This window comes from Mustela erminea, chromosome 17 (genome assembly GCF_009829155.1).
Source record: "Mustela erminea isolate mMusErm1 chromosome 17, mMusErm1.Pri, whole genome shotgun sequence".
NCBI classification, from domain to species: domain Eukaryota; kingdom Metazoa; phylum Chordata; class Mammalia; order Carnivora; family Mustelidae; genus Mustela; species Mustela erminea.
In genome coordinates this window covers 23,415,681-23,439,975 of record NC_045630.1, presented here as the reverse complement: position 1 = coordinate 23,439,975, position 24,295 = coordinate 23,415,681, and the positions used below count along the sequence as shown (strand labels likewise).

At 40.8% G+C, this 24,295-nt stretch overlaps 1 protein-coding gene across 8 annotated transcripts in view; it reads left to right on the top strand.

Moving 5' to 3' along the window:
• SOAT1 (sterol O-acyltransferase 1) overlaps positions 1 to 24,295 on the top strand; it is a 73,064-nt gene that overhangs the window by 26,727 nt on the left and 22,042 nt on the right. For 5 of the 8 annotated variants that reach the window (XM_032317827.1, XM_032317828.1, XM_032317829.1 and 2 more), the window contains one exon: positions 16,582 to 16,640. The exons of the other annotated variants lie outside the window; for them this stretch is intronic. In XM_032317827.1, coding sequence (XP_032173718.1) covers positions 16,582 to 16,640 — 59 coding nt within the window. The remainder of the gene's footprint in view (positions 1 to 16,581; positions 16,641 to 24,295) is intronic. 8 annotated transcript variants of the gene reach the window in all.

Here is a 24,295-nt window from a genome sequence, read left to right as displayed (position 1 = left end):
TCTCCAAATAACCATCTGTTTAGGACAAAATTAACTTCTTTTGCCTTCAACAAAAATGGATTCCCATTCTTTGTATCTTCTTACATACCTCCTACTTTTCTGCATACAGAATTGTTTTGCACTCTTAGAAATCTCAGTCTCCAGTGAAGACTAAGTAGTAACCAGTTGTGAACTGTTGCACCAGAATTCTTCAGACGGCAAACTTGCGAACCAGTTAAGCACAAAATGTGTTTGCCAGCAGATTTAAATACCCTTAGTTTCTTTGCAATAAGTAATCAGAAGCACAAACCCACATCCAGTAAGCAATGATTTAGCAATTATTCTGTTTGAAAAAGACCTAGATGTCCAATGAATTTAATCCCAAAGACTTTGAAAGTTGTTTTAACAATTCCCTGTAAGAACTTTGATGGGACAATTAACCATCATTTTAGTCGTCTTTTTGCTAACACATTGCAACAGACAGAACATGAGCATATTTGACCTTCAGCAAACGTTGGCAGAATAAAAGTTTCATATTTAATGCTGATAACTTTTTTTTTACTCCTTTTTTTTTTTTTTTTGAAGATTTAACTTATTTATTTGACAGATCACAGGCAGAGAGAGGGGGTAGGGGAAGCAGGCTCCCGCTGAGCAGAGAGCCCGATGGCGGGGCTCGATCCCAGGACCCTGAGATCAGGACCTGAGCCGAAGGCAGTGGCCTAACCCACTGACCCACCCAGGTGCCCCTGTAGGTTTATTTTAATCAGGTGAGGGAGTTCTCTACCTTTTTCTAATTTACAGGTTGTGTTTATTCTTGACTACCTTTTATTTTGCTGTTTTGTTCATTTTCATAACTTAATCAATACACTAATACTACTACTAGCTACTAACATCATTTTTATCATGTGCCAGGCATTGTTTTAAGGGTTTCACAAGTTAACAGCTCAGTTGATATATTTTAGTTCTATTCAGTTTCAGTATTTTTGATCCATACAGCTATTTGAATATCTGGAGAAATGCCTTTTGTAAGAAATTTTGAGACTCCTTTGGCAAAAATAACATGAGAAAAAGTTTTGAATATTGTTACTCTATAATCATTCCCTGTCTTCAATATACACATGTAATCCTAAAACTGGCCAGTTCATACAGAGCTTTGAAGAAGCAGCCAAGTATGGCCAGTCCAAATAGAGCTTTGAACAACTGAGTAGGTTGAAAGCACATTTTTTTCATTACAGTAAAAGCCAAAAATGTTTACTTTAGAAAATGCAGATAAGCCAAAGTTCAGGTGTTTACAATTCCTCTTTGGGTACATTCCTAGAAATGAGGTCAAAAGAGTATGTATTTCTGAGGGGTTCGTGGATATAAATGCCAAATGGTTTTCTGGAAATAATGCTCTTGTAGTAGCAAAATGTGAGTGCCAGTTCCTTTGAACTTTTTCCCATCATAGATGATGTGAATTCTTTTTTAAAAATTTATTTGCTTTAAAGATTTTATTTATTTGATTGAGTGAGAGCACAAGCAGGGAGAAGAGGAGGGAGAGGGAGCCCAATGGGGGGCTGGATTCTAGGACCCAGGGGTCATGACCCAAGCTGAAGGCAGATGGTTAACCATCTGAGCCCCTTAGACACCCTGACTTTGACAGCTTTTTAACTTAAAAAAAAAAAATTATGCTAAAAATAATCCTGAAAAGGTTTCAAATTCTAAGAGGGCAAACAAAATATTGTGATATATATATATATATATATTTTTAAGATTTTATTTATTTAGTTGACAGAGACAGAGGGAACATAGGTAGGGGGAGTAGGAGAGGGAGGGAGAAGCTGACTTCCTTTGAGCAAGGAGCCACATGCGGGCCTGAGACAGGTGCTTAACGACTGAGCCACCCAGGTGCCCCAATTTTTATATTTTTAAAAGATTTTAGGGATGCTTGGATGCCTCTGTTGGTTAAGTGTCTTTGGCTCAAGTCATGATCCCAGGACTTTTGGGATCAAGCTCCACATTGGCCTCCCTGCTCAGCAGGGAGCCTGCTTCTCCCTCTGCCTGCTGCTCCTCCTGCTTGTAAAATCTTTAAAAAATACTTTATTTATTCATTTATTTGAGAGAGAAGACTGTGTGTGTGTGTGTGTGTGTGTGGCAGCAGCAGTGTGGAGGGAGAGACACTAGCAAGACTCTGAGTGCCGACGGCAGAGTGGGACGTGGGGTGGGGCTGGTTCCAGGACCCAGAGACCATGAGCCAAAATCGAGAGTTTGTCCCTCAGTGGACTTAGCCATCCAGGTGCCCAAGGTACACTAATTTTTAAATAATGGGATATGAAGTACAACTTGACTATTTTGAAAGAAAATGAGGTCAGTAATTGTCTTTTGCTTTTAATGAGATAGTTTTCCTGGTCCTACCCTATATGTTGCCAGGCCCAGGAACTGGAATAGAACTGCAAATCGTAACAATGTACTGATGGGGAAAATACATAGTCAACTTGGACAAAATTTTTTTTTTAAGATTTTTTTTTTTTTTTAAAGATTTTATTTATTTATTTGACACAGAGATCACAAGTAGGCAGAGAGGCAGGCAGGCAGAGAGAGAGAGAGAGGAGGAAGCAGGCTCACTGCCGAGCAGAGAGCCCGATGCGGGACTCGATCCCAGGACCCTGAGATCATGACCTGAGCCGAAGGCAGCGGCTTAACCCACTGAGCCACCCAGACGCCCCTGGATTTTTTTTTTTTTTTTTTTTTTTTTAATTTGACAGACAGAGATCACAAGCAGCCAGAGACATAGGCAAAGAGAGAGGGGAGGAAGCAGGCTCCTTGCTGAGCAGAGAACCCGATGCAGGGCTTGATCCCAGGACCCTGGGATCATGACCTGAGTGGAAGGCAGAGACTTTAACCCATTGAGCCACCCAGGTGCCGCCTTAAAGATTTTTTTTTTTTTAAATTTATTTGACAGAGATCACAACAAAATTTTTTTCTTAAAGAATTTATTTATGGGACGCCTGGGTGGCTCAGTTGGTTGGGCAGCTGCCTTCGGCTCAGGTCATGATCCCAGCGTCCTGGGATCGAGTCCCATATCGGGCTCCTTGCTGAGCAGGGAGCCTGCTTCTCCCTCTGCCTCTGCCTGCCATTCTGTCTGCCTGTGCTCGCTCTCTCCCCCTCTCTCTCTCTGATAAATAAATAAAATCTTTAAAAAAAAAAAAAAAAAGAATTTATTTATTTATTGGACAGAGATCACAAGTAGGCAGAGAGGTAGGCAGAAAGAGAGGGGGAAGTAGCCTCCCTTCTGTGCAGAGCCCAGTGCGGGGCTTGATCCCAGAACCCTGAGATCACAATCCGAGCTGAAGACAGAGGCCCAACCCACTGAGCCACACAGGTACACCAATTTTGACAGTTTTTAAGGTCTACTTGCTAGAAATGTGTAGAGATGAAAAGTTTGAGGGAAGAGCTTGCTTTTTCTTTTTCTCCCTGAGATTTTATTTTCAAGTAATCTCTACACCCAACATGGGGGTTGAACTCAAAATCCCGAGATTGAGTCACATGCTCTGCTGTCTGAGACAGGTACCCAAAGCTAGCATTTTAAAATCTTTGTTCTACCAGGAACATTCTGGAATCTAAATAATTCTAATAATTTTATCAAAAGTTTCAATCTTGGAATTTTAAGTTCTTAGAATAGGAATTGCTGTCAGCAAAGGGTGCCTCGTGGGCTCAGTTGGTTAAGCACCTGACTCTCAGTTTCGGCTCAGGTCATGTTCTCAGGGTCATGGGATCAAGCCCAGTGTGGCGCTCTGTGCTCAGTGTGGAGTCTGCTAGAGATTCTCTCTCTTCCTCTCCCTCTGCTCCTTCCCTGTTTTCTCTCTCGCTCGCTCTCAAAAAACAAAAACAACACATTTTTCTTAGCAGTCATTTAATTATGCCCTCCTATCCACACGTATATCTGATATGAAAGTCTGTTACTGCCTTCTAGCCAACAGGTTAATCAGATGTCAGTTAAGTACCATTGATGTATAAATAAGGCATTGTACCAGGTTTGTTAGTAGGGGGTTTAGATGAATAAGATACTAAAGAGAAAGTCCCATGTTATAAATAATAGTTAAGTAAATTAATAGTGACTGAATGGTATAGAACATTAATGTGGTTGGGGATGAGGCTTGCTCTAAAATGGAGGGAAGTGTCTCAACAGAAGTAGAATTTGGTTTTTGAAGAAGAGACCAGGAGACGGCTTCCAGCCAAAATTAGGGAATGAGTTTGCAAACGCATGGAGTTGAAGACTAGAGACTGTTAAGTATTGGTGTTTTGTTTGCTTTTAGAGGATTGGTGAGGTGAGGGGGGAGGTGGTATAGATGGGCTTGTACTTGGTTTTCATGAATGTGAAGACAATTGGAAAGGCAGGAGGAAGTAAAAAAATGGGCTTTAAGTCTTACTGTGTATTCAGTCTTTGACAGACTGCTTCTCAATGCTTAACTTTTTCCTCATGCAAAACCAAGGAGAGCAAATAGCATTAGATTCATTAAGGTATCTTAACCTTCTTATTGATGCCGTCCCAGCTCCTAAGAATGCTTTGTAATTATTCCTCGTTATATAATACATCAGCTGAGAAGTGTAATCTACATGAAATATTGCAATTTTTTTAAATCACAAATTATGTCCTGATTTGAAAATAAGATAATGGCATTGTGAAAGTTGAATCATAAGCAGGTTCATTCTCTCACTATGTGGCAGCCCACCTACACAGTTGATAACAGGTATGGTGATAAAAAGAAAAACCGAATAAGTCTGGTTGAGAGAGTAGTGTTTCTAGATTATTCAGTTACAGAATAGAAGCCTGTTTATAGCTTAAAAAAATTATAGACCAATTGTGATTGGTATGTCCATTTACTTTTGTAGATTGGCCAGAATACACCTTTAAAATCTCAATCTTTTGTCCCCATTGTAAATAATTTGTTGTTGTTTTTTGTTGTTGTTGTTTTTTAATGCTGTTACTTAATGTACTTAACAGAGAGACAGCGAGAGAGGGAACACAAGCAAGGGGAGTGGGAGAGGAAGAAGCAGGCTTCCCGCCGAGCATGAAGCCTGATTCAGGACTCAGTTCCAGGACCCTGGGATCATGACCTGAGCTGAAGGCAGACACTTAATGACTGAGCCACCCAGGGGCCTCTAATTTGGGGCTATTAGTCCTCCATTAGAAATACAAGATTGTTTGGTTTCATTAAAAGACAGATTGCTGGAATGTGCTTATAAAATTTTAAATTTAAAATAATATATGATACATGAAAAAATTCAAACACTAGAGACCATTATAAAGTAATAATTCTCTTTCCTTTAAGCAGTCATTATCTTTTTCCTGCTGTAGAATCTTATTTGGAGAATCTCATCCTGTAGTTTGCATTTCTAAACTTAGTAAGTCTTAGATGTCTTTTTATTCAGTATACATTAAATGTAAGTTTTTAAAAGTATGTATGTGGGTATTTCTGTTCCACAGATACTTGGTAATTTACTTAACTTATCCATCACTGATGGGAATTTCAGTATCATACACAGTCCTGTAGGAAGCTTTCTTTTTTTCTTTTTCCTTTTCTTTTTAAGATTTTATTTATTTATTCATGAGAGAAAGAGAAAGGCAGAGGGAGAAGCCCCCCCACTGAGCAAGGAGCCTGATGCAGGACTCCATCCTAGGACCCCAGGATCATGACCTAACCAAAGACAGATGTTTAACTGACTGAGCCTCCCAGGCACCCTGCAGGAAGCGTTCTTGAAACAATATCATTGCTGACTTGTGCTAGTGTGCTTGTAGGACACTTAATAGTGAAATTTCTGGATCAAAGAGTTTTTTTTAGTTCACAAATTTAGGTATTACTAACTTTGTTTTAAAAATTATCATATTCTGCACATTTTTGTTCCCTACCTGGTAGCTGCTATTTTTCACTCATTCATTCATTTATTAAAAGATTTTATTTATTCATTTGAGAGAGAGAAAGTCAGCATGAGCAGGCCGGAGGGGCTGAGGGAGAAGGAGACTCCCCCAGCTGAGCAAGGAGCCTGATGCTGGCTGATCCTAGGACCCTGGGATGGTGACCTGAGCTGAAGGCAGAGGTTTTAATCCGCTGAGCCACCCAGGTGCCCCCCCATGTTTAGTTTTTATATTACCAAATGTTCTTTTATTGCTTTTAGATTTCTTATTCTTAAGAATCATCCAAGATTATGAAGAAGGAAAACATGAATTTTTTAATTTTGGGGGGGGGCTTTTTGTACTTAAATATTTAATCTGTATGAAATTTATTTTGAATAATAAATGAATTAGGGATCTAATTTTTCAGTTTTCTAAAATGGCTTAGCAGGTTTTTCAGTAGTATCTATTAAAACCTGTTCTGTATGAATACTTAGTATGCTGATCCTCATTTGTAGTTTTTATTCCTGTGCCGTTAGTACAGACATTAATTAGTTGAGAATTTCAAATTTTTTGAGGTCAGTGGAGTAGTGGAAGGTGGTGGGTGGATTATACTATCTCCCCTTTTGCCTGTTAAGGTTAATTAATGATTGGGGCACCTGGGTGGCTCAGTCAGTTATATATTGAGACTCTTGATTTCGTCTCTGGTGGTTATCTCAGGGTGGTGGGATTGAGCCCCTTGTTGGACTCTGTGCTCAGTGCAGAGTCTGCTTGAGATTCCTCTCCTCCTCCCTCTGCCCCTTCCTCTCAAGCAATCTCTGTCTTTCTCTCTCAAATAATCCTTTTTTTTTTTTGAAGATTTTATTTATTTATTTGACAGAGAGAGATCACAGTAGATAGACATAGAGGCAGGCAGAGAGAGAGAGAGGGAAGCAGGCTGCCTGCTGAGCAGAGAGCCCGATGCGGGACTCGATCCCAGGACCCTGAGATCATGACCTGAGCCGAAGGCAGCGGCTTAACCCACTGAGCCACCCAGGTGCCCCTCAAATAATAAATCTTTAAGAAAAGATTGACACATGATTGATTTTTTAAGGAATACTTGTAACCATAACATCCTGTGGACTTGAAGCTACTTCACTTACTCTCTTGGATTACTTTTCTGTGGAGAGCGGAGTGAAGCTGGGATGAGACTAAGGCATAGTCAATGAGAGCTTTTTTTTTTTACCCTCCAAAATAACCAGGATTTTAAAATGAATTTGAATTTCTCTAGGCAGTAAAAATCTGCTAGCCGGTGCCTACACATTAGCTAATTCTGTACTTGCCACAAAGAGACAAAGAAGATGTTTGTTAAAAGAACTGAAAGTTGAAAAAATGGTTATTAGTCACTGCTTAGAACTTAGTTGTCTTTAGGAATGTAGTCACTAAAAGTAGGCCTTGATTTTCTTTTTTTAAAAATTGTTTTATTTCAGACGCCTGGGTGGCTCAGTTGGTTGGACAACTGCTTTCGGCTCAGGTCATGATCCCAGAGTCCCAGGATTGAGTCCCGCATCAGGCTCCCAGCTCCATGGGGAGTCTGCTTCTCCCTCTGACCACCTCCTCGCTCATGCTCTCTCTCACTGCCTCTCTCTCAAATAAATAAATAAAATCTTTAAAAAAATTTGTTTATTTCTCTGCTGCTTATTGCATGACTTAGGGTTTAGAAGATGGGTATTAGTTCAGGCTCAGTTACTCAGTGGCCATATGACTGTGAGCTAGGTGTTTAATTTCTTTGAATCTTAGTTTCCTTTTTTAAAGATTTTATCCATTTGTCTGTCGGAGGGAGCGCAAGCAGGGGGAGCAGCAGGCAGAGGGAGAGGCAGGTCCCCCCCAAAGACAGAGCCTGATGTGGGACTCGATCTCAGGACCCTGGGATCATGACCTGAGCCAAAGGCAGATGTTTATCCAACTGAGCCACCCAGGCGCCCCAATTTGAAGAGTATCTCTAAGGATGTGGAAGGATCAGGGCAATAGTTTGAAGAGTTAGTAATGAAGATGAGATGGCCTCTGCCTTCTAATGGTAGGAACAACAGAGATAGTGAAAGTTAAGAAAGAAGACATTTAAGGAGTTAGTATCCAAGGTGATCACCTGAAGGTTGCTGGGTAGGTTACTTGGTTACTTGGACTTGGGGGAAGGTGGAAAATACATGGAGCTACAGGTGTGAGGATTGTTAAATTCATCAAGAGGCCAAGGTGAAGATTCCATTTTTTTATTGCAGGACTGGTTAAGGCTTGACAGCATCAGTTTAGAGTGGGTCCATTTAAAAAATTATCTCTGTAATAATTACTTCTGTAGTGCGTGACAGTTTGAAATCTGAGAAAGCAAATAGAGGGTGGTATCTGGGATTTTGCTGTGGTGTGGTGGGTCCAGGAAATTGGTGGTGGTGATAAAATGATTGAGGTTAGTACTCTAGGCTGAATAAGAAAACTGGTAAGGCAAACAGTCTAAATAAAAAACAAAAAAAGTTTTGATAGAAGAGAAACTGTTTCCCTATGTTTCTCTTTAGAGCAATGAAGTTTTAACTAGACATTCCCCACTTTGGCTATAATTGGATTATGGGTTATGCCAGCTATTTTCCTTTTGTCTCTCTACTCTTCTCCTCGTTTTGTGCCCCAGGAGGCTGACCGGAATGGACTGTTACCAGTAAGGTGTAGTTGGGGAAGGGGTGGTGTGGAGGGCGTGGGCTGGGGTAGGGTTGGGAGGGGACTGGCAGAGAGAGTAAGGGGAGTGGGTTTGGTTGGTTTCCTCCTTGCTGGGTGACCGTCACTCCTGTCCAACAGTTCTCCAAGGGGTTCTCTTTGGATTTCCCTGTTTCCTTTCCTTGTCCTTTGAGGCCTAGGGATGGGAATAGCTTCCCTGGTACTTTTTACTAGCTGTAGAATTAATTCCACACCATCTTTTGTTGCTTTTCTTAAATTCTGCCCACACATGTACATGTGCACACATGTAAAGGGCCCTCTTTAAACTCATCTCAGTAAACTAGCTCACCTTGGTCATCTTTATGCTGCCCTCACTCTGGGAGACACTTGTGCCGGTTCTTAAATCAGTCTCTGGCAAGGGGAATGAAACACAGCCCTTACTGGGGAAGCACCCAACAGCGTTGACCATGGTCTGTTAGCATGTACAAAGTCCCTTGTCAGCTTTGTTGGGCAAATTTACAATTAATTTGCCATCTAGAACAGGAGTTGGCAACCATAGCCTTGTATGTTCATTTGTTGTGTTTGTAGTGAGAGGGCCATATGGCCTGCAAAGCCTAAAATACTTGCTGTTTGGCCCTTTTACTGACCCCTGATTTTAGAACTACACCGTTCAGTGTGGGAGCCAGTAGTGTACTTCGATGTGGTCCAGCCAGTTAAGTGCTTGAAATGTGGCTAGTTAGCATTGAGGTCAGCACTCTAATTATAAAATACATACCACATTTTAGGAACTCACTTGTACCTACCTACCGACCCCTCCCTCCCTTTATTTCTTTTGAGAGAGAGTGAGTGTGCCTACGCTGGGGGGCTGGAAGGGGCAGAGGGAAAAGGAGAGAGAGTATCAAGCAGGCCTGAAGCTCTGCAATGCCTGATCTCACAACCCTGAGATGGTGATTTCTGCTGAAATCAAGAGTCAGAGGCTTAACCCATTGAGCTGTCCAGGCACCCCTCTTTTTTACTTAATGTGGCTCCTAGAATCTTTAAAATTACATAGGTGGCTCACATTATATCTCTCTGGGACAGCACTGAGCTGGCAAGTGACTGGTCACTTAGAAAATGAGTAGATAGGGGCACCTGGATGGCTCTGTCGGTTACGCCTCTGCCTTCCTCTCAGGTCATGATCTCGGTCCTGGAATCGAGTCCTGCATCTCCAGCATCTGGTTTCGAAAGCTCAGGTGGGTGCTGTTCCCCCTGCTTGTGCATGCATATATGCTCTTGTCCTGATAGACAAACAAATAAATCTTAAAAAAAAAAAAAAAAGGTAGATAAAAGCTAACCTTACCTTAGGCAAAAGCCTGTTAAACTTGGTTTGTAAAGCAAGCAAGCGTGGCATCTAGAGAGACATTTCACCCAGGTTTTTATGTCTTCATGTTCTCTCCTCTGTTATCTTTCTAGCACCTGTTACTATGATTTTTCTTTATTACCTGGGACTCAGCTCAAATATTTACTTACTCTGCAAAAGCTCCCTCCACTGCACAGTCCTCTGTGTGTTGTAATTATCTATGTTTGCACATTTCTCCTGAGATCCTAAAGGAAGGGTTTGGAGTACATGTGTACTACTCTATTTTGAGTACTCAGTGGGTTTTCATTTAATGAGTCAAATACGGAGGTATTGCTATGATAGCACAGTGCAGTAAGTAAAAAATCTTTTTTTTAAGATTTTATTTTATAGGGGCGCTTGGGTGGCTCAGAGGGTTAAATCCTCTGCCTTTGGCTCAGGTCATGATCCCAGGGTCCTGGGATCGAGCCCTACATCGGGCTCTCTGGTTGGCGGGGAGCCTGCTTTCTCCTCTCTCTGCCTGCCTCTGCCTACTTGTGATATGTCTGTCAAATAAATAAAATCTTCAAAAAAAAAACTTTTATTTTATATACAATCTTCTGTGCACGCACATGGATCTTAGCTGGAGGAGGGGCAGGGGCGGGGGCGAAGCAGATTCCCCACTGAGTGGGGAAGTGGGGTGGGGGGAAGGGGGCACACAGGCTCCATCCTAGGACTCTGAGATCATGATCTGAGCTGAAGGCAGACACTTAACTGAGTCACCCAGGCATCCCTAGTCTGTTTTTTTTTTTAAGGTGGTATATAGCATATAATAATTTTTAGAAACCTCTTCATCAAAACTGACTAAAATGAGGCAGACTCTTGATTTCAGCTCAGGTCGTGATCTCAGGGTTGTGAGATGGAGCCCTGATTCTGCCTCCATGCTCAGAGGGAAGTCTGGGATTCTCTCTGTCCCCGACCCCACCCCCCACCTCACTTGGGTGCATGTGTGTGTACTCTCTCTCTTTAAAATAAATAAATCTGTTAAAATAAGACTTTGGATACTTCAGGGAATAAATTTGTGGTATTTCAATTAAATATTGTAGACTTTACAAAGGTTAGATAATGTTCACAAAGGTAAATGTTGGATGCCTGATTTGTTGGAGATCAGAAGGCTAGGAGAAAACAAAATGTAAATTGGTTTTTTCATGGACTTATCCTTGGGTGTACTCCATCTGTTATCAGTTAGTGATACTACTAGACCTAGGCAGATCTTTCAGAAGTCGTATGACTCTCAGTCCTGGCTTATCACTATTTCAGGGTCAGTGTTTTAGAAACTTAAAAACCTTGACTTGACTTACGGGGTTGGATGTGTGTTCTTTAATCATTGGATGTTAGCTTTTAGGGCTTTCTTTTGGCTTTTATGACATTTGATTTTTAAATTTTGAGGTAGGAAGAAAGTAACTTTGTTTTGACTATTACATGAAATTAATTTTAAGGTGAAGAAAAATAAGTAGGATTGGCTTTTTTTTTCTTTAAAGATTTTATTTATTTATTTGACAGAGACAGGGAGCACAAGCGGAGGGAGCAGGAGGCAGAGGCAGAAGCAGAAGCAAAGGGAGAGGCAGAGGCAGAGGAAGAAGCAGGCTCCCGCTGAGCTCCCACTGAGCAGGGATTCCGATGCAGGGCTTGATCCCAGGACCCTAGTATCCTCACTTGAGCTGAAGGCAGACACTTAACAAACGGAGCCACCCAGGCCCCTAGAATTGGCTTTTTAATATATTTTTTTCTACTATATAGCTTTGTAATGCTGCTTTATTATTGGGGCGCCTGGGTGGCTCAGTGGGTTCAAGGTCGTGGTCCTAGGGTCTTGGGATCAAGCCCTGCATCAGGCTCTCTGCTCAGGGGGAGCCTGCTTCCTCCTCTCTCTGTCTCTGCCTGCCTCTCTGCCTACTTGTCTGTCAAATAAGTAAATAAAATCTTAAAAAAAAAATTATATTTATTTATTTGACAGATCGCAAGTAGGCAGAGAAGCAGACAGAGGAAGCAGGCTCCCCGCTGAGCAGAGAGCCTGACTCAGGACTCGATCCCAGGACCCTGGGATCATGACCTGAGTGGAAGGCAGAGGCTTTAACCCACTGAGCCACCCAGGCGCCCCTAAAAAAAAAATTCTTTTTAAAGGTTTATTTATCTTTAGAGAGAAAGAGGTATGGGTGCATGGGGAGAGGAGCAGAGGGGGAGGATCTTTGAAGCAAACTTCATGCTGAGCGAGGAGCCTCCATGCAGGGCTCGATCCCACAACCCCTGAGATCATGACCAGAGCCAAAAACCAAGAGCTGGATGCCTAAGCAACTGAGCCACCCAGGTAAACTTTAATATTTTTTTTTTTTTTTAAAGTTATCTCTACACCCAACATGGAGCTAAAACTCAACAAACCCAAGATCAGTCGAGTCACACGCTCTACCATTTAGGCAGGCAGGTGCTTCGTTCCACTAGGTAGCTTTGATATCATTCTGAGTGAGGCCTTCAGAGGGTAGTCTCACTGTGAGGAAAAATTCTCCCTGTCAAAATCTCTCTCTGTCAAATAAATAAAATCTTAAAAAAAAAAAAATCGACTGGGAGAAGTTGAAATCTAATTGGCTTTATTGATTCATTCATGAATTGGACATCACTCTTCTGCCAAGTAGAGGGGAGTTGAGAGGAGAGGGCCATGTGACAGGCTGTTACCTCATTGATGCTGACCAGAAAATTCCTGATTGGTTAAAACTGCATTTCTGGAAGTGGTTGCAAATTTAAGTAGGTTAGGTTCCTAGTTTTGGTGACTTGTCCTACCATATGCAACTCCATTTTGGGCCTGTGGTTTTCATTTTAGCACTGACAAAGTAAATATTTCTGGAAAATTACTTAAAACTTTGAGTGCCCTTCACTCTTCCTGTAAGTATAATACGCAGTCGCAATTGTTGACACAAACAAAAATACTCAAGTAGATTTTGCCAAGGAGAATAGATGAGAAAATAGAAATTCTCATTTAAAAATTATTACTAAAATGACAAGAAGTTACCTTACAGTTTTTTCAAAGACTTCGGGAGCTAGAAGTTTTAGTTTTCTACTTCACGTGTTTCAGCTCTCAGTCTGTTCTGTTTTATTCATTTGTGTGGAAGGTCTCTACACATGATGGTGGCTGATAGCCTTGGTTCCCATAGTACAACAGGTAACTTTACATTTCACTTAAAATGATAAAGTAACATTTGCTATCAGATTATGAAATTCCTTTTCTGGAAGAAGGTACTATTAATATTTGAAAATAAGCTTTGAAAAAAAGATAAAATGAAAGATCCTATAATGTGGGCGCCTGGGTGGCTCAGTGGGTTAAGCCGCTGCCTTCGGCTCAGGTCATGATCTCAGAGTCCTGGGATCGAGTCCCACATCGGGCTCCCTGCTCAGCAGAGAGCCTGCTTCCCTCTCTCTCTCTCTGTCTGCCTCTCCATCTACTTGTGATTTCTCTCTGTCAAATAAATAAATAAAATCTTTAAAAAAAAAATAAAAAAAAAAATAAAAAAAGAAAGATCCTATAATGTTTGAAAATATGCTTTGAAAAAATATGAAATATACCATTTCAAGATAAGTGTATGTCAAACTTAAATGGATTCCAGTAAAACTGTAACTCAGAAAAATCTAAGCATAACAAATATTTCCAGTAAGAGATTATTACAGTAAGAAGAGTGAGCAGTGTATGTGACTGTTAATGGGCACCAGGTTTAATAGAATGAACATTAACTTTTGCATTACTATTTAATTGTTCAGTTACCTTAATAGTGTTGCATTATGCAGTGAATGTTTTGCCAAAGGCAAAGGTGCTCCCAGCTGTTTTTTTTTTAAAACAGTTTGTTTTTCTTTCTCTAGGTAGGAAGGATACAAGTTAGATATTTTTCAAAAAAACCTTAAAACCACATTTTTTTTTGAAGATTAGAGTGCCATCACAAGCAGAGGGAGAAACGGGCTCCTTGTTGAGCAAGGAGCCTGATGCGGGGCTCTATCCTAAGGACCCCAGGATCATGACCTGAGCCAAAGGTAGACAGACCCTTAACCAACTGAGCCACCCAGGTATCGTAAAAATTTTTTAGGGATGAATTATGCAAGATATTGTGTGTGAAGACAAACTGATGAATGAAGGCAAATCTCTCCCACATTGAAAGGGCAGTCAGTCTGCTGCTGCTTCAATTATAATAGTACTGTGATTCTGTATGAAAATTAGGAACTGTCTGCAAATCTGTGACAGTAATAAATCAAAATATACAATGTATATGGGAGTCCTACAGAGCAACAAATTCTAATTAGAAATATTTTAGTACATTGAAAATAGTTTCTCTTTAAAATACGAAAAAGATGCTCATGTTAGTTAATAATTGATTCTAGGGATGTCTGGGCGGCTCAGTGGGTTAAAGCCTCTGCCTTCGGTTCATGTCAAGATCTCAGGGTCCTGGGATTGAGCCCCATATCCGGCTCCCTTCTCAGTGGGGAGCCTGTTCCCGCCCCCCACCTTCCTCTCTGCTTACTTGTGATCTCTGTCAAATAGATAAATTAAAAAAATAATTGACTCTAGGGGCACCTGGGTGGTTCAGTGGGTTACCCTGCCTTCGGCTCAGGTCATGATCTCAGGGTCTTGGGATCGAGTCCCACATTGGCCTCTCTGCTTGGCAGGGAGCCTGCTTCCCTTCCTCTCTCTCTGCCTACTTGTGATCTCTGTCAAATAAATAAATAAAAATCTTAAAAAAAAAAAAAATTGACTGTAAACATCAGTTAAACATTAGGAAGCTATGTTAATGTTACTTAGTATACAGAAAGGAATCTTTCAGAATAAGGAAATGAGTACAAAATGAATTTTATTTATTTTTAAATACTTCATTTATCAGAGCAAAAGTAAGGGTGAATAGTAGACTTCCCACTGAGCAGGGGTCCTGATGTGGGACTCTATCCTAGGGATCATGCCTAAGCTGAAGGCAGATGCTTAATGAACTGAATCACCTAGTCATCTCAGAACGAAATGAATTTTCTTGCCCTCTGCAAGAACAAGTGAAAAACAAGTCTGTACCCATTAGCAGTCATTCCCCATTCCTCACACTTCTACCCTTGGTCCCTGGGCAACAACCAGCCTTCTGTCTGTCTCTGTAGAATCATCTCTTCTGCATTTCATGTAAATGGAATCTTACAATATGTTGTTTTTTTGGTGACTTTGGTTTAGCTATTTTCAGGTTTCATACATATTAAAGTGTGTCTCATGTTTCTCTCCTGTCTGCTGGGTAATACTTCATTATATGGATCAAAAACATTCTGTTAATGTATCGAGTTAATGGATATTGGAGTTGTTTTCAGTTCGTTATGGATACCGCACCTGTAAACATTCATATTCAGGCTTTTGGCTGGACACGTTTCATTTCCCTTGTGTGTATACTTAGGACTGGGATTTGGTCGGGTGGTAGCTCTGTCAACCCTTTGGAAGAACTTTTCAGACTGGTTTTTAGAGCATCATTTTACATTCCCACTAGCAGTGGAGGAGGGTTTTAATTTCTTCATGTTCTGGCCAACACCTTTTTTTACTCCGTGTGCCCCCAAACAAAAAACAAACAAAACCTCTGTTTATTCTTACGAAGTGGATACCATTCTTGTAGATTTTCTTGTTACAGGTGTTTATAAATACTATCTAATTGTATCACAAAAGAACTGTCACATCCAGTCCCTGAAATAACACTCTTCTCAAACAACTTTTTTCCTCTCCCCAGTTTTATTGAGATCAAATTGACACATTAACATTGTATAAGTTTATGGTGTACAGTGGCCAGCACTTGTTATTTTTGATTGTAGTCATACCGTGGGTGGGCATGAAGTGCTGTTTTGTCTTGGTTGTGATTTGTGTTTTACTGGTGGCCAGTGATATGGAGTATCTTAGTATTGGCTATTTGGATATATTTTGGGGAGCAGTGTCTGTTCAGATACTTAGCCTGTGTTTAAACTGGATTACTTGTCTTTGTATTACTGAGTTGTAAGAATTCTGTGTGTGTGTGTGTGTGTGTGTGTGTGTGTGTGTGTGTATAAAGTTCCTGATTACATTTGCAAAAAAATTTTTTCTTGTTCTGTGGGTTGTCTTTTTACTTTCCTCATGTTGTCCTTTGCAGGAATAAATTTTGATGAAGTCCATTGTATCCAAGTTTTCTACTGTTGCTTGTGAATTTTTTGTAGTCACAGTTGCAGATCTGTTCAGAGTCTAATTTCTCATGGTCAAAATTGGATCTGAAAGCATCATATGATTAATACAGTTCTGATTATTCTGTGTACCTAGTTTTGTTTTTTCTTCTTAACATTTTTTGGGGTAAGATTTTATTTATTTGTTGGAGAGAGAGAGCACAAGCAGGGGAGGTGGCAGGCAGAGGCAGAAGCAGGCTCTCCCTGCTGAGCAGGGAGCCTGATGCAGGACTCAATCCCAGAACCTGGGATTACGACCCGAGCGGAAGGCAGACACTTAACCAACTGAGCCATCCAGGTGTCCTTAACATTTTTATGTGTAAATTTCCTTCTATTGATTTTGCCCATGCTGCATTTTTTAAGAGCTATATCATGTTTTGTGGTTTTATTATAATTTACATAGTCATCCTTCTGCTTGTTTTTCAACTTCATGATTTAAATAATGCTGGTTAATAGCTATATCCATCAACTTAAGAGTTGCCTTGTTTTCTTTCTTTAGGTAGGATTAACTTAAAGCAGTTGATGGCAAAGAAGATACAGTTGACAGCAGAGGCAGAGGTAAGTAGTAGCTTCCTGTTCTGAAATAAGAATGTAGAGTTAGGGTAAGGGATTTTGTTTAGTGTTTGATGCTCTGTTGCTTAAAGAATAATTAACCAGGGCGCCTGGGTGGCTCAGTGGGTTAAAGCCTCTGCCTTTGGCTCAGGTCATGATCTCAGGGTCCTGGGATCGAGCCCTGCATCGGGCTCTCTGCTCTTTGGAGAGCCTGCTTCCTCCTCTCTCTGCTTGTGATCTCTCTCTCTGTCAAATAAACAATAAAATCTTTGAGGGGGGGAAGCTTCTTCCTCTCTCTGCCTGCCTCCCTGCCTGCTTGTGATCTCTCTCTCTGTCAAATAAACAATAAAATCTTTGGGGGAAAAAAAAAAGAATAATTTACCTTCCTTCTCAGTTGACACTCTCCTGCCACTTCTGTCGTCCTACACGTAAGAACCTGATTGCTTTTTTCTCCCCATCCTGCCCCCCCCTCAATTTTCTGGCTTTTATTTATTTTATTTATTTTATTTTATTTTATTTATTTATTTTTTTAAAGATTTTTAGCTGCTGCTTTGAGAGCGAAAGAGAGTGAGAGAGAACATGAGCGGGGGTAAGGCAGATGGAGAGGGATAAGCAGACTCCTGGCTGAGCAGGGATCCTGATGTAGGGCAGATCCCAGGACCTCAGGATCATGACCCCCGTGGAAGGCGCTTGACTGACTGAGCCACCCAGGTGTCCCTCATTTTCTGGCTTTTACCAGCAGAACTTGATTTTAGTGAACCGTGATATAGTTGAATGTCTTTATAAGTGCTATATGAAAGGTTCTGTTACCACCTGTCATGGTTTGTAGTGAATAGGCTCAGCAGTAAATCTAAAAGTGGATTCCTGTTGTTAGGGAGGGTATGGCTTGAGCAGAAGTGTGGAGGTAGGAAGCTTAGACTATCTCTTGGAAATGGCACTTCAGTTGATGGACATCTGTGCTCCTGTTAGAGCATGACAGAAAGAAAAATACAGTTGGACAACTGGAACTAGATTGTTAAGCATTTTCCCCCCGCTATCTTCATGCCCTCTTCATAAAGCTCTTTCTTCTTGAAACTTGTAACTTCTGTTTCACTAGTCAGAATACTGCATATCCATCAAATTCTAGCTCAAATGCTGCTGCTTCTGTAGTTTGCTAAGTACCAGCTTGAAATGGTGTCCTTCCTTCCTCCTTTTTACTTCTAATCACCAAAATTTTTTTGGTGAGCTTATAGACTTAGGGATGTTTTAATTGGTAATGTGATATCTAAAGAGATTGAACATCTTACCATTGTTTATTAATTGGAATGTTTTTGAGGGAGATATACTAGGAATGCTATTTTGATAGCAAAGTTGAAGATAATGTATGGACTTTGGAGATGAGACAAGATAGGAAGCTATTGTAATATTCTAGTATTCTATAGGGTAAATGGGCAGGGAGGAGAGGGGAACTCCATTTAGCAGTCCTAGTCCCTTATGGGCTAGGCCGTGTACTAGGTGGTTTACATACTTAATTTTATTAAATTATCTGATTTACAAAGTTGATCTCTAAATGGTTACATGTGTTTTTTTATGGGTTGATACTTACTAATGTGAAAGGACCATTGAGGTTGACAGGTATGTGAATATTATTTGGAGGCCATGAAATGTACTTGTTCTTCTCTTTTGTGGGCTTTTAGAAATAATTGTTTCTTTTTTTAGAGAGGAAGAGGGTCAGGGAGGATCAGAGGGAAAAGGAGAGAGAAAGAGAATCTTAAGCAGGCTCTGTGTTGAAGACGCCAAGGCGGGGTTTGATCTTAATACCCTAAGAGTGTGACTTGAGCTGAGATCAAGAGTTGGTTGCTTAACCAACTGAGCCACCCAGCTGCCCCTAGAAATAATTTTTAAAACAAATGAAAATGAAAAATCTTTTTAGTCATTTGTAGTTTGGAGTCATGCTCTGACCCAGTTCTCAACTAGGTTGGACCATCTTCCCCTAATCTTTTAAGGTGAAAACATGGCTCTAACCATCTCCAGGGTTCTGTTCAGCTCCAGTAGTCTGTGTCATTGCATAACTAATCTAAACTTTTGCTCCTAATTCGCTGTTTCCTGGTGTGAAAGAAATGGATAATCTGTAGATTTTACTGGGCAACTCTTTCAGCTCCACAGAACTGGAATTGTCAGATAAAATATAGTATACTTAGTAAAATTTGAATTTCAGATAAATAATTTTTTAGTCATCATGCAACATTTGAGATACAATTATATTAAAAAAGTTATTTGTTGGGGCGCCTGGGTGGCTCAGTGGGTTAAAGCCTCTGCCTTCAGCTCAGGTCCTGGTCCCAGGGTCCTGGGATCGAGCCCCGCATCGGGCTCTCTGCTCATCAGGGAGCCTGCTTCCTCCTCTCTCTCTCTGCCTGCGTCTCTCCCTGCTTGTGATCTCTGTCTGTCAAATAAATAAATAAAATCTTTAAAAAAAAAAGATTTTAAAAAAGTTATTTGTTTATCAAATTCACATTTAACTGAAGTGTCCTATATGCTTATTTGCAAAATCTGGCAACCAACAAAGGACTTTCTGAAAGTTGAGCTACACAGATAGAAGAGCTCGTATTAAAGAAAGGTGTGGAAAGGTTGTCAGGTATTGAAACTCTAGACTGAAGGGAAGACAAATGACAGAGAGGATGATGAAATTAGTGCGTTGAACTGATTGAATCTGTTAAGGTCATGGCTAGGTACAAATGCTGTCTGTCATTAAAAAAGTTTTAAGTATTGAATTTAAAAAATCCAGTGCTAGTGGTATTATACAACATTATGTGTTTATTATTATAATAATTACTATTTTTAAGGATTTTATTTATTTATTTGACAGAGATCACAAGTAGGCAGAGAGGCAGGCAGAGAGAGAGGAGGAAGCAGGCTCCCTGCTGAGCAGAGACCACCCCCCCCCCATTCGGGGCTCAATCCCAGGACCCTGAGATCATGACCTGAGCTGAAGGCAGAGGCTTTAAACCCACTGAGCCACCCAGGTGCTCCCATGTAATTCTTAATCATGACCTTTTGAGGTCCTTAGAATTGTGTTATAATAAGACTTAAAAGCTCCAATGTCCAAGGGAGATTCAAGTGATTAAATCCCAACCAATTTACTGTTAATAGATAAATTAACTTTGTTTTAACATTGTGTTAATGAAACTATTTGAAACAGTTTCTTTGGTTGTAAATAAAAGAAACCTACTTCTGGCTTAAGTATAAAAGGAAACATTTGAAAGATACTAATATATCTCATAGAACCCCAGAAGTTAAACACTTAAGTTTTGGAAATGGAAAGGGTTTAATAGTAAGAGATCATGTATTTCTGAATTTTTCAGTTAATCAGATTTTCAGTCTCCTCTCAGAGTTTCAGATTTATGAGAGAGAGAGAATTGGGTTTTGGCCAGAAGGGCAGGGCCATATAGTATCACCCTGGTCTAACCACTGAAGACAGTTTCTGAGAATAGTGAGTATGAGAAGAGTTAAAAAGGAGTGCCTTGATACTTAGGAATATCTGTAGAACTTTCATTAATTCATACAACTTTATAGAGGGAATCCTGGATCTAACGTGAGGGGATGAAAAATTACTTCCTATTTCTATTTCTTTTTTTTTTTTTTTTTAAGATTTTATTTATTTATTTGACACAGAGAGAGAGAGATCACAAGTAGGCAGAGAGGCAGACAGAGAGAGAGGGGGAAGCAGGTTCCCTACCAAGCAGAGAGCCCGATGGCGGGGCTCGATCCCAGGACCCTGAGACCATGACCTGAGCGGAAGGCAGAGGCTTAACCCTCTGGGCCACCCAGGCGCCCCCTTATTTCTATTTCTTAAAAACACATATTTATTGCAACATATTTCATATTTCCTTCTGGTGTGGCATTTAAGAGATCCTATTTGACACATCAGTACCTTAAACTGTTGCGTAACTATTAAATGAGCAAACTGTAATGAGTAAGGCTCAGATGGCATATCTGCAAATGAGGACTTCTCTATATGGCTTATTGCTCATCCAAGTAACCTCTTCTAAAACAGTGAGTGGTTAGATAGGGCCAATCTATTTTTCCTGCCCAGAAATTGTTCGGTTATTATGTACGTTGAGGTTAGGTTGTGCTATAGGAGACTAACATAAGATGAACACAAATAATTGTGGCTTTGTGTATTGCCCTTCCATGTAAATGATCTAGAACCATCTAGAATGGTTACGGGGTGACTCAGTGGTCCTCCCAGGACCCTGGTCCCTTCTACCTCTGTGTTTTGGATTTTGTAGTCTGTGACCTTCCTATTCATTGTCCAGCCACTTCATCTGAGTTCCAGGGAGTAGGACTGAGTTAGGAAAACAAGAGAGGGTTGATAACTAACAGCCTCTACTACAACTTGTTCATTCTCCTTCCCTGCCCTTGATCCTTCTGGTCATGTCGTCTTTTGGCTGTGTCCACGTGATTGTATCATTCTCATCCCTCCCTTTCTGGCTTTTTCCATTTTGCTTAAATATGTAGCTGTATCATTCTCTACTTTCCTTTGATGAACCTTGGGAAAATCAGTTTATTATTATTTATTATTTCAGCACTTAAAATGCAGGAAGGTGCCTGTCATGGTGCCCTCTCAGGAATGTTCAGTAATCCAGCTCCATGAATAACCTACTTGGTTCCTTTCTCAGGCACTGTGTTAGGTGCTGGGATTCCAAAGAAGTCACAGTTCCTGTCCTCATGTTAGCTGAAAACATCATGTATAAAATGGATAAAAAGAGGAACAGCAACTGAATTAGATACTTCAGAAATGTTCTTTGAAAGCTGAGAAGTGATGTCAGTGTAGGTTGGTTTTTGTGATAAGAAATTACATTATTTTAGAGCTTTATTGAGGTCCTTACATGTGGTAGTTACTCTCTATTTTACATTAACAAGAATGCAAAATATCAAAACTAGTCAGATGGTGATACTATGTATTTCGCTGATTGAGGGACATTTTGGTTCTGCCCCACTCCCAATATTTTGTTTTCCTTCTTCATTGTATACACAGATTCATGTGGACAGTGTAGACACTTCTGGGCTTATACTGCGTAAGTCTTAACGGCAAAAATAACATCATATGTTCAGTTACATATTTTTAGCATTATTTTGTGGGATTTTTTGTGTTAAAATAGTTTTTGAAAATGTGATATAAAATGATTTCACAATCATTTGTATGAATGTATCATTAATTACTAGGAATGTATTTTTACTTCTCTCTGGTTTTCTAACATTTAACAATGGCTGAAGGAGGTTGGTAAAGATGATGAGAAATGGCAGAATATATGAATCGGGTAAGATGGGGGAGCTCCCTGAATAGATGAAAATAAATGTGTTTCAGCTTAGTTTGTATTGATAATAACGTGATACCAGGAATATCGCAGTCTGACTTAAGCTGGGAGACTGCTCTGGATGTATTTTATTTTAAATAAAAAGGGATTATAGTTTAGAGCTCTAATTTCATTAGTTGGGTATCTTGAACCTTTGGCTTCTGGTATTAAGGATTATGCAGTAGTTAATGCTCAAGACTTGACTTCCAAACAAGTGTGTGTGTGTGTGTGTGTGTGTTTAATATGGAGGAGGATTTTTTTTTTTTTTAAGATTTTATTTATTTATTTGACACAGAGAGATCACAAGTAGGCAGAGAGGCAGACAGAGAGAGAGAGAGAGAGGAGGAAGCAGGCTCCCTGCTGAGCAGAGAGCCTGATGCGGGACTCGATCCCAGGACCCTGAGATCATGACCTGAGCCGAAGGCAGCGGCTTAACCCACTGAGCCACCCAGGCGCCCCTGGAGGAGGATTTTTATTACAGCAAAGTGTTAATGACTTTAAACCTCTTTTACATTGGTGCATTCAAATGAAATGTTTGTCATAGGACTGATTTATTAGGTTACCTACCATTTTCAGGCTACCTATACACTATTGAGAGAAGGAGAAGCAGGCTCCTTACTGAGCAGAGAGCCCGATGCGGGGCTGGATCCCAGGACCCTGGGACCATGACCTGAGCCGAAGGCAGAGGCTCAACCCTCTGAGCCACCCAGGCGCCCCTCAGCTGCTTATTTTAAAAATGGGATTTCTTTCAGAGGAGAGAGGGTAAGGGGATGGGCAGAATGGGTGAAGGGGAAAGGGAGATACGGGCTTCCAGTGTATGCATGCTCGTTCTCTGTCTTTCTGTCTCTCTCTCTGTCTCTCAAATGAGTAAGTCAAGTCGTCGTCGTCTTTTTTTTTTTTTTTTTTTAGATTTTATTTATTTATTTGGCAGAGAGAGAGATCACAAGTAGGCAGAGAGACAGAGAAAGAGGGGGAAGCAGGCTCCCCGCTGAGCAGAGAGCCTGATGCGGGGCTTGATTTCAGGACCCTGAGATCATGACCTGAGCTGAAGGCAGTGGCTTAACCCACTGAGCCACCCAGGCACCCCTACTTACTTATTTTTAAAGATTTAATTTATTTGACAGAGCACAAGCAGGGGGAGGCGGAAGGATAGGGAGAAGCAGGCTCGCCACTGAGCGGGGAGCCTGATGGGGACCCCAGTACCCTGGAATTTTATGACCTGAGCTGAAGGCAGATACTTAACCAGATGAGACACTCAGGTGCCCCCACTAACTGGAATTTAAATAAAAATACACATAAAAAATAGTTATAGGATGATTTTTTTTTTTTTTTAATAGGATGATTTTTATTGTGCATTTTTTTTTTTCCCCTCTTCATTGGTTGGTTCTGACTGGGTAGAGCAGCAGACAGCTGTAAGGTGATGACTGTGTCAGGTACTGTGCTGGGCATTTTTTACAGGGGATTTGTTTTGGGGCTTTTAAAAAAATTCACACTAGTTTAGTAAGTTAGATGCTTTTATTCATCTCAACTTTGCACTTGAGTAACTGCTCGTAAAAGTGAAAGAGCTTGCCTGAGGCCACCATACTCGGTGGTGGAGGTAGTATTTGAACCCAGGTCTGCCTGGCAGAAAGCTTCTGTCTCTTTACTACTTCACTACTCAGCACTAAAGACCTCTTTTTCCTTCCTGCATATAAATTTTACTGCAGGGAAAGGAGACACAAATTAATCATATTAAAATGGAACTTTTGGGGCTGCCTGGGTGGCTCAGTAGGTTAAGCCTTCGCCTTGGCTCAGGTCATGATCTTAGGGTCTTGGGAACGAGCCCTGCATCGGGTTTTCTCCTTAGCCGGGGCCTGCTTCCCCCCCGCCCTCTGCCTGCCTCTCTGCCTACTTGTATCTGTCAAATAAATAAAATCTTTAAAAAAAAAAAAAAATGAAATAGAGCTCTTTTTAGTTCACCATTCCTGAGATGTGTTCTGTCCTGTCTTTGGTGTGAGGGGTTGGGGTTGTAGACGGGATGTCGGGGCGAGGCTGTTGTGAAAGGAAGTTAAAAGGAGACTTGACATCTGTACACCTTATGCTGGCTCTCACGCTGTTGAGATGCCTGTGATTCTTCTTTTACTCTTTTTCTTCTCTTTCCCCTGTTCTATTAGTCGGAATGTCCCTTTGTGACATTCGCTACACTGTGAATAAATTACGTCTGTCTTCATTGATGTATGGTGAGCTCAGTGAGACCAGGGCTGTGTGTATCTTGCTCAGCACCTTTGGTGCTGAATAAAAATATCCCTAGTCGTACAGATCTGTTTGGTTCCTTGGGTTGGATAG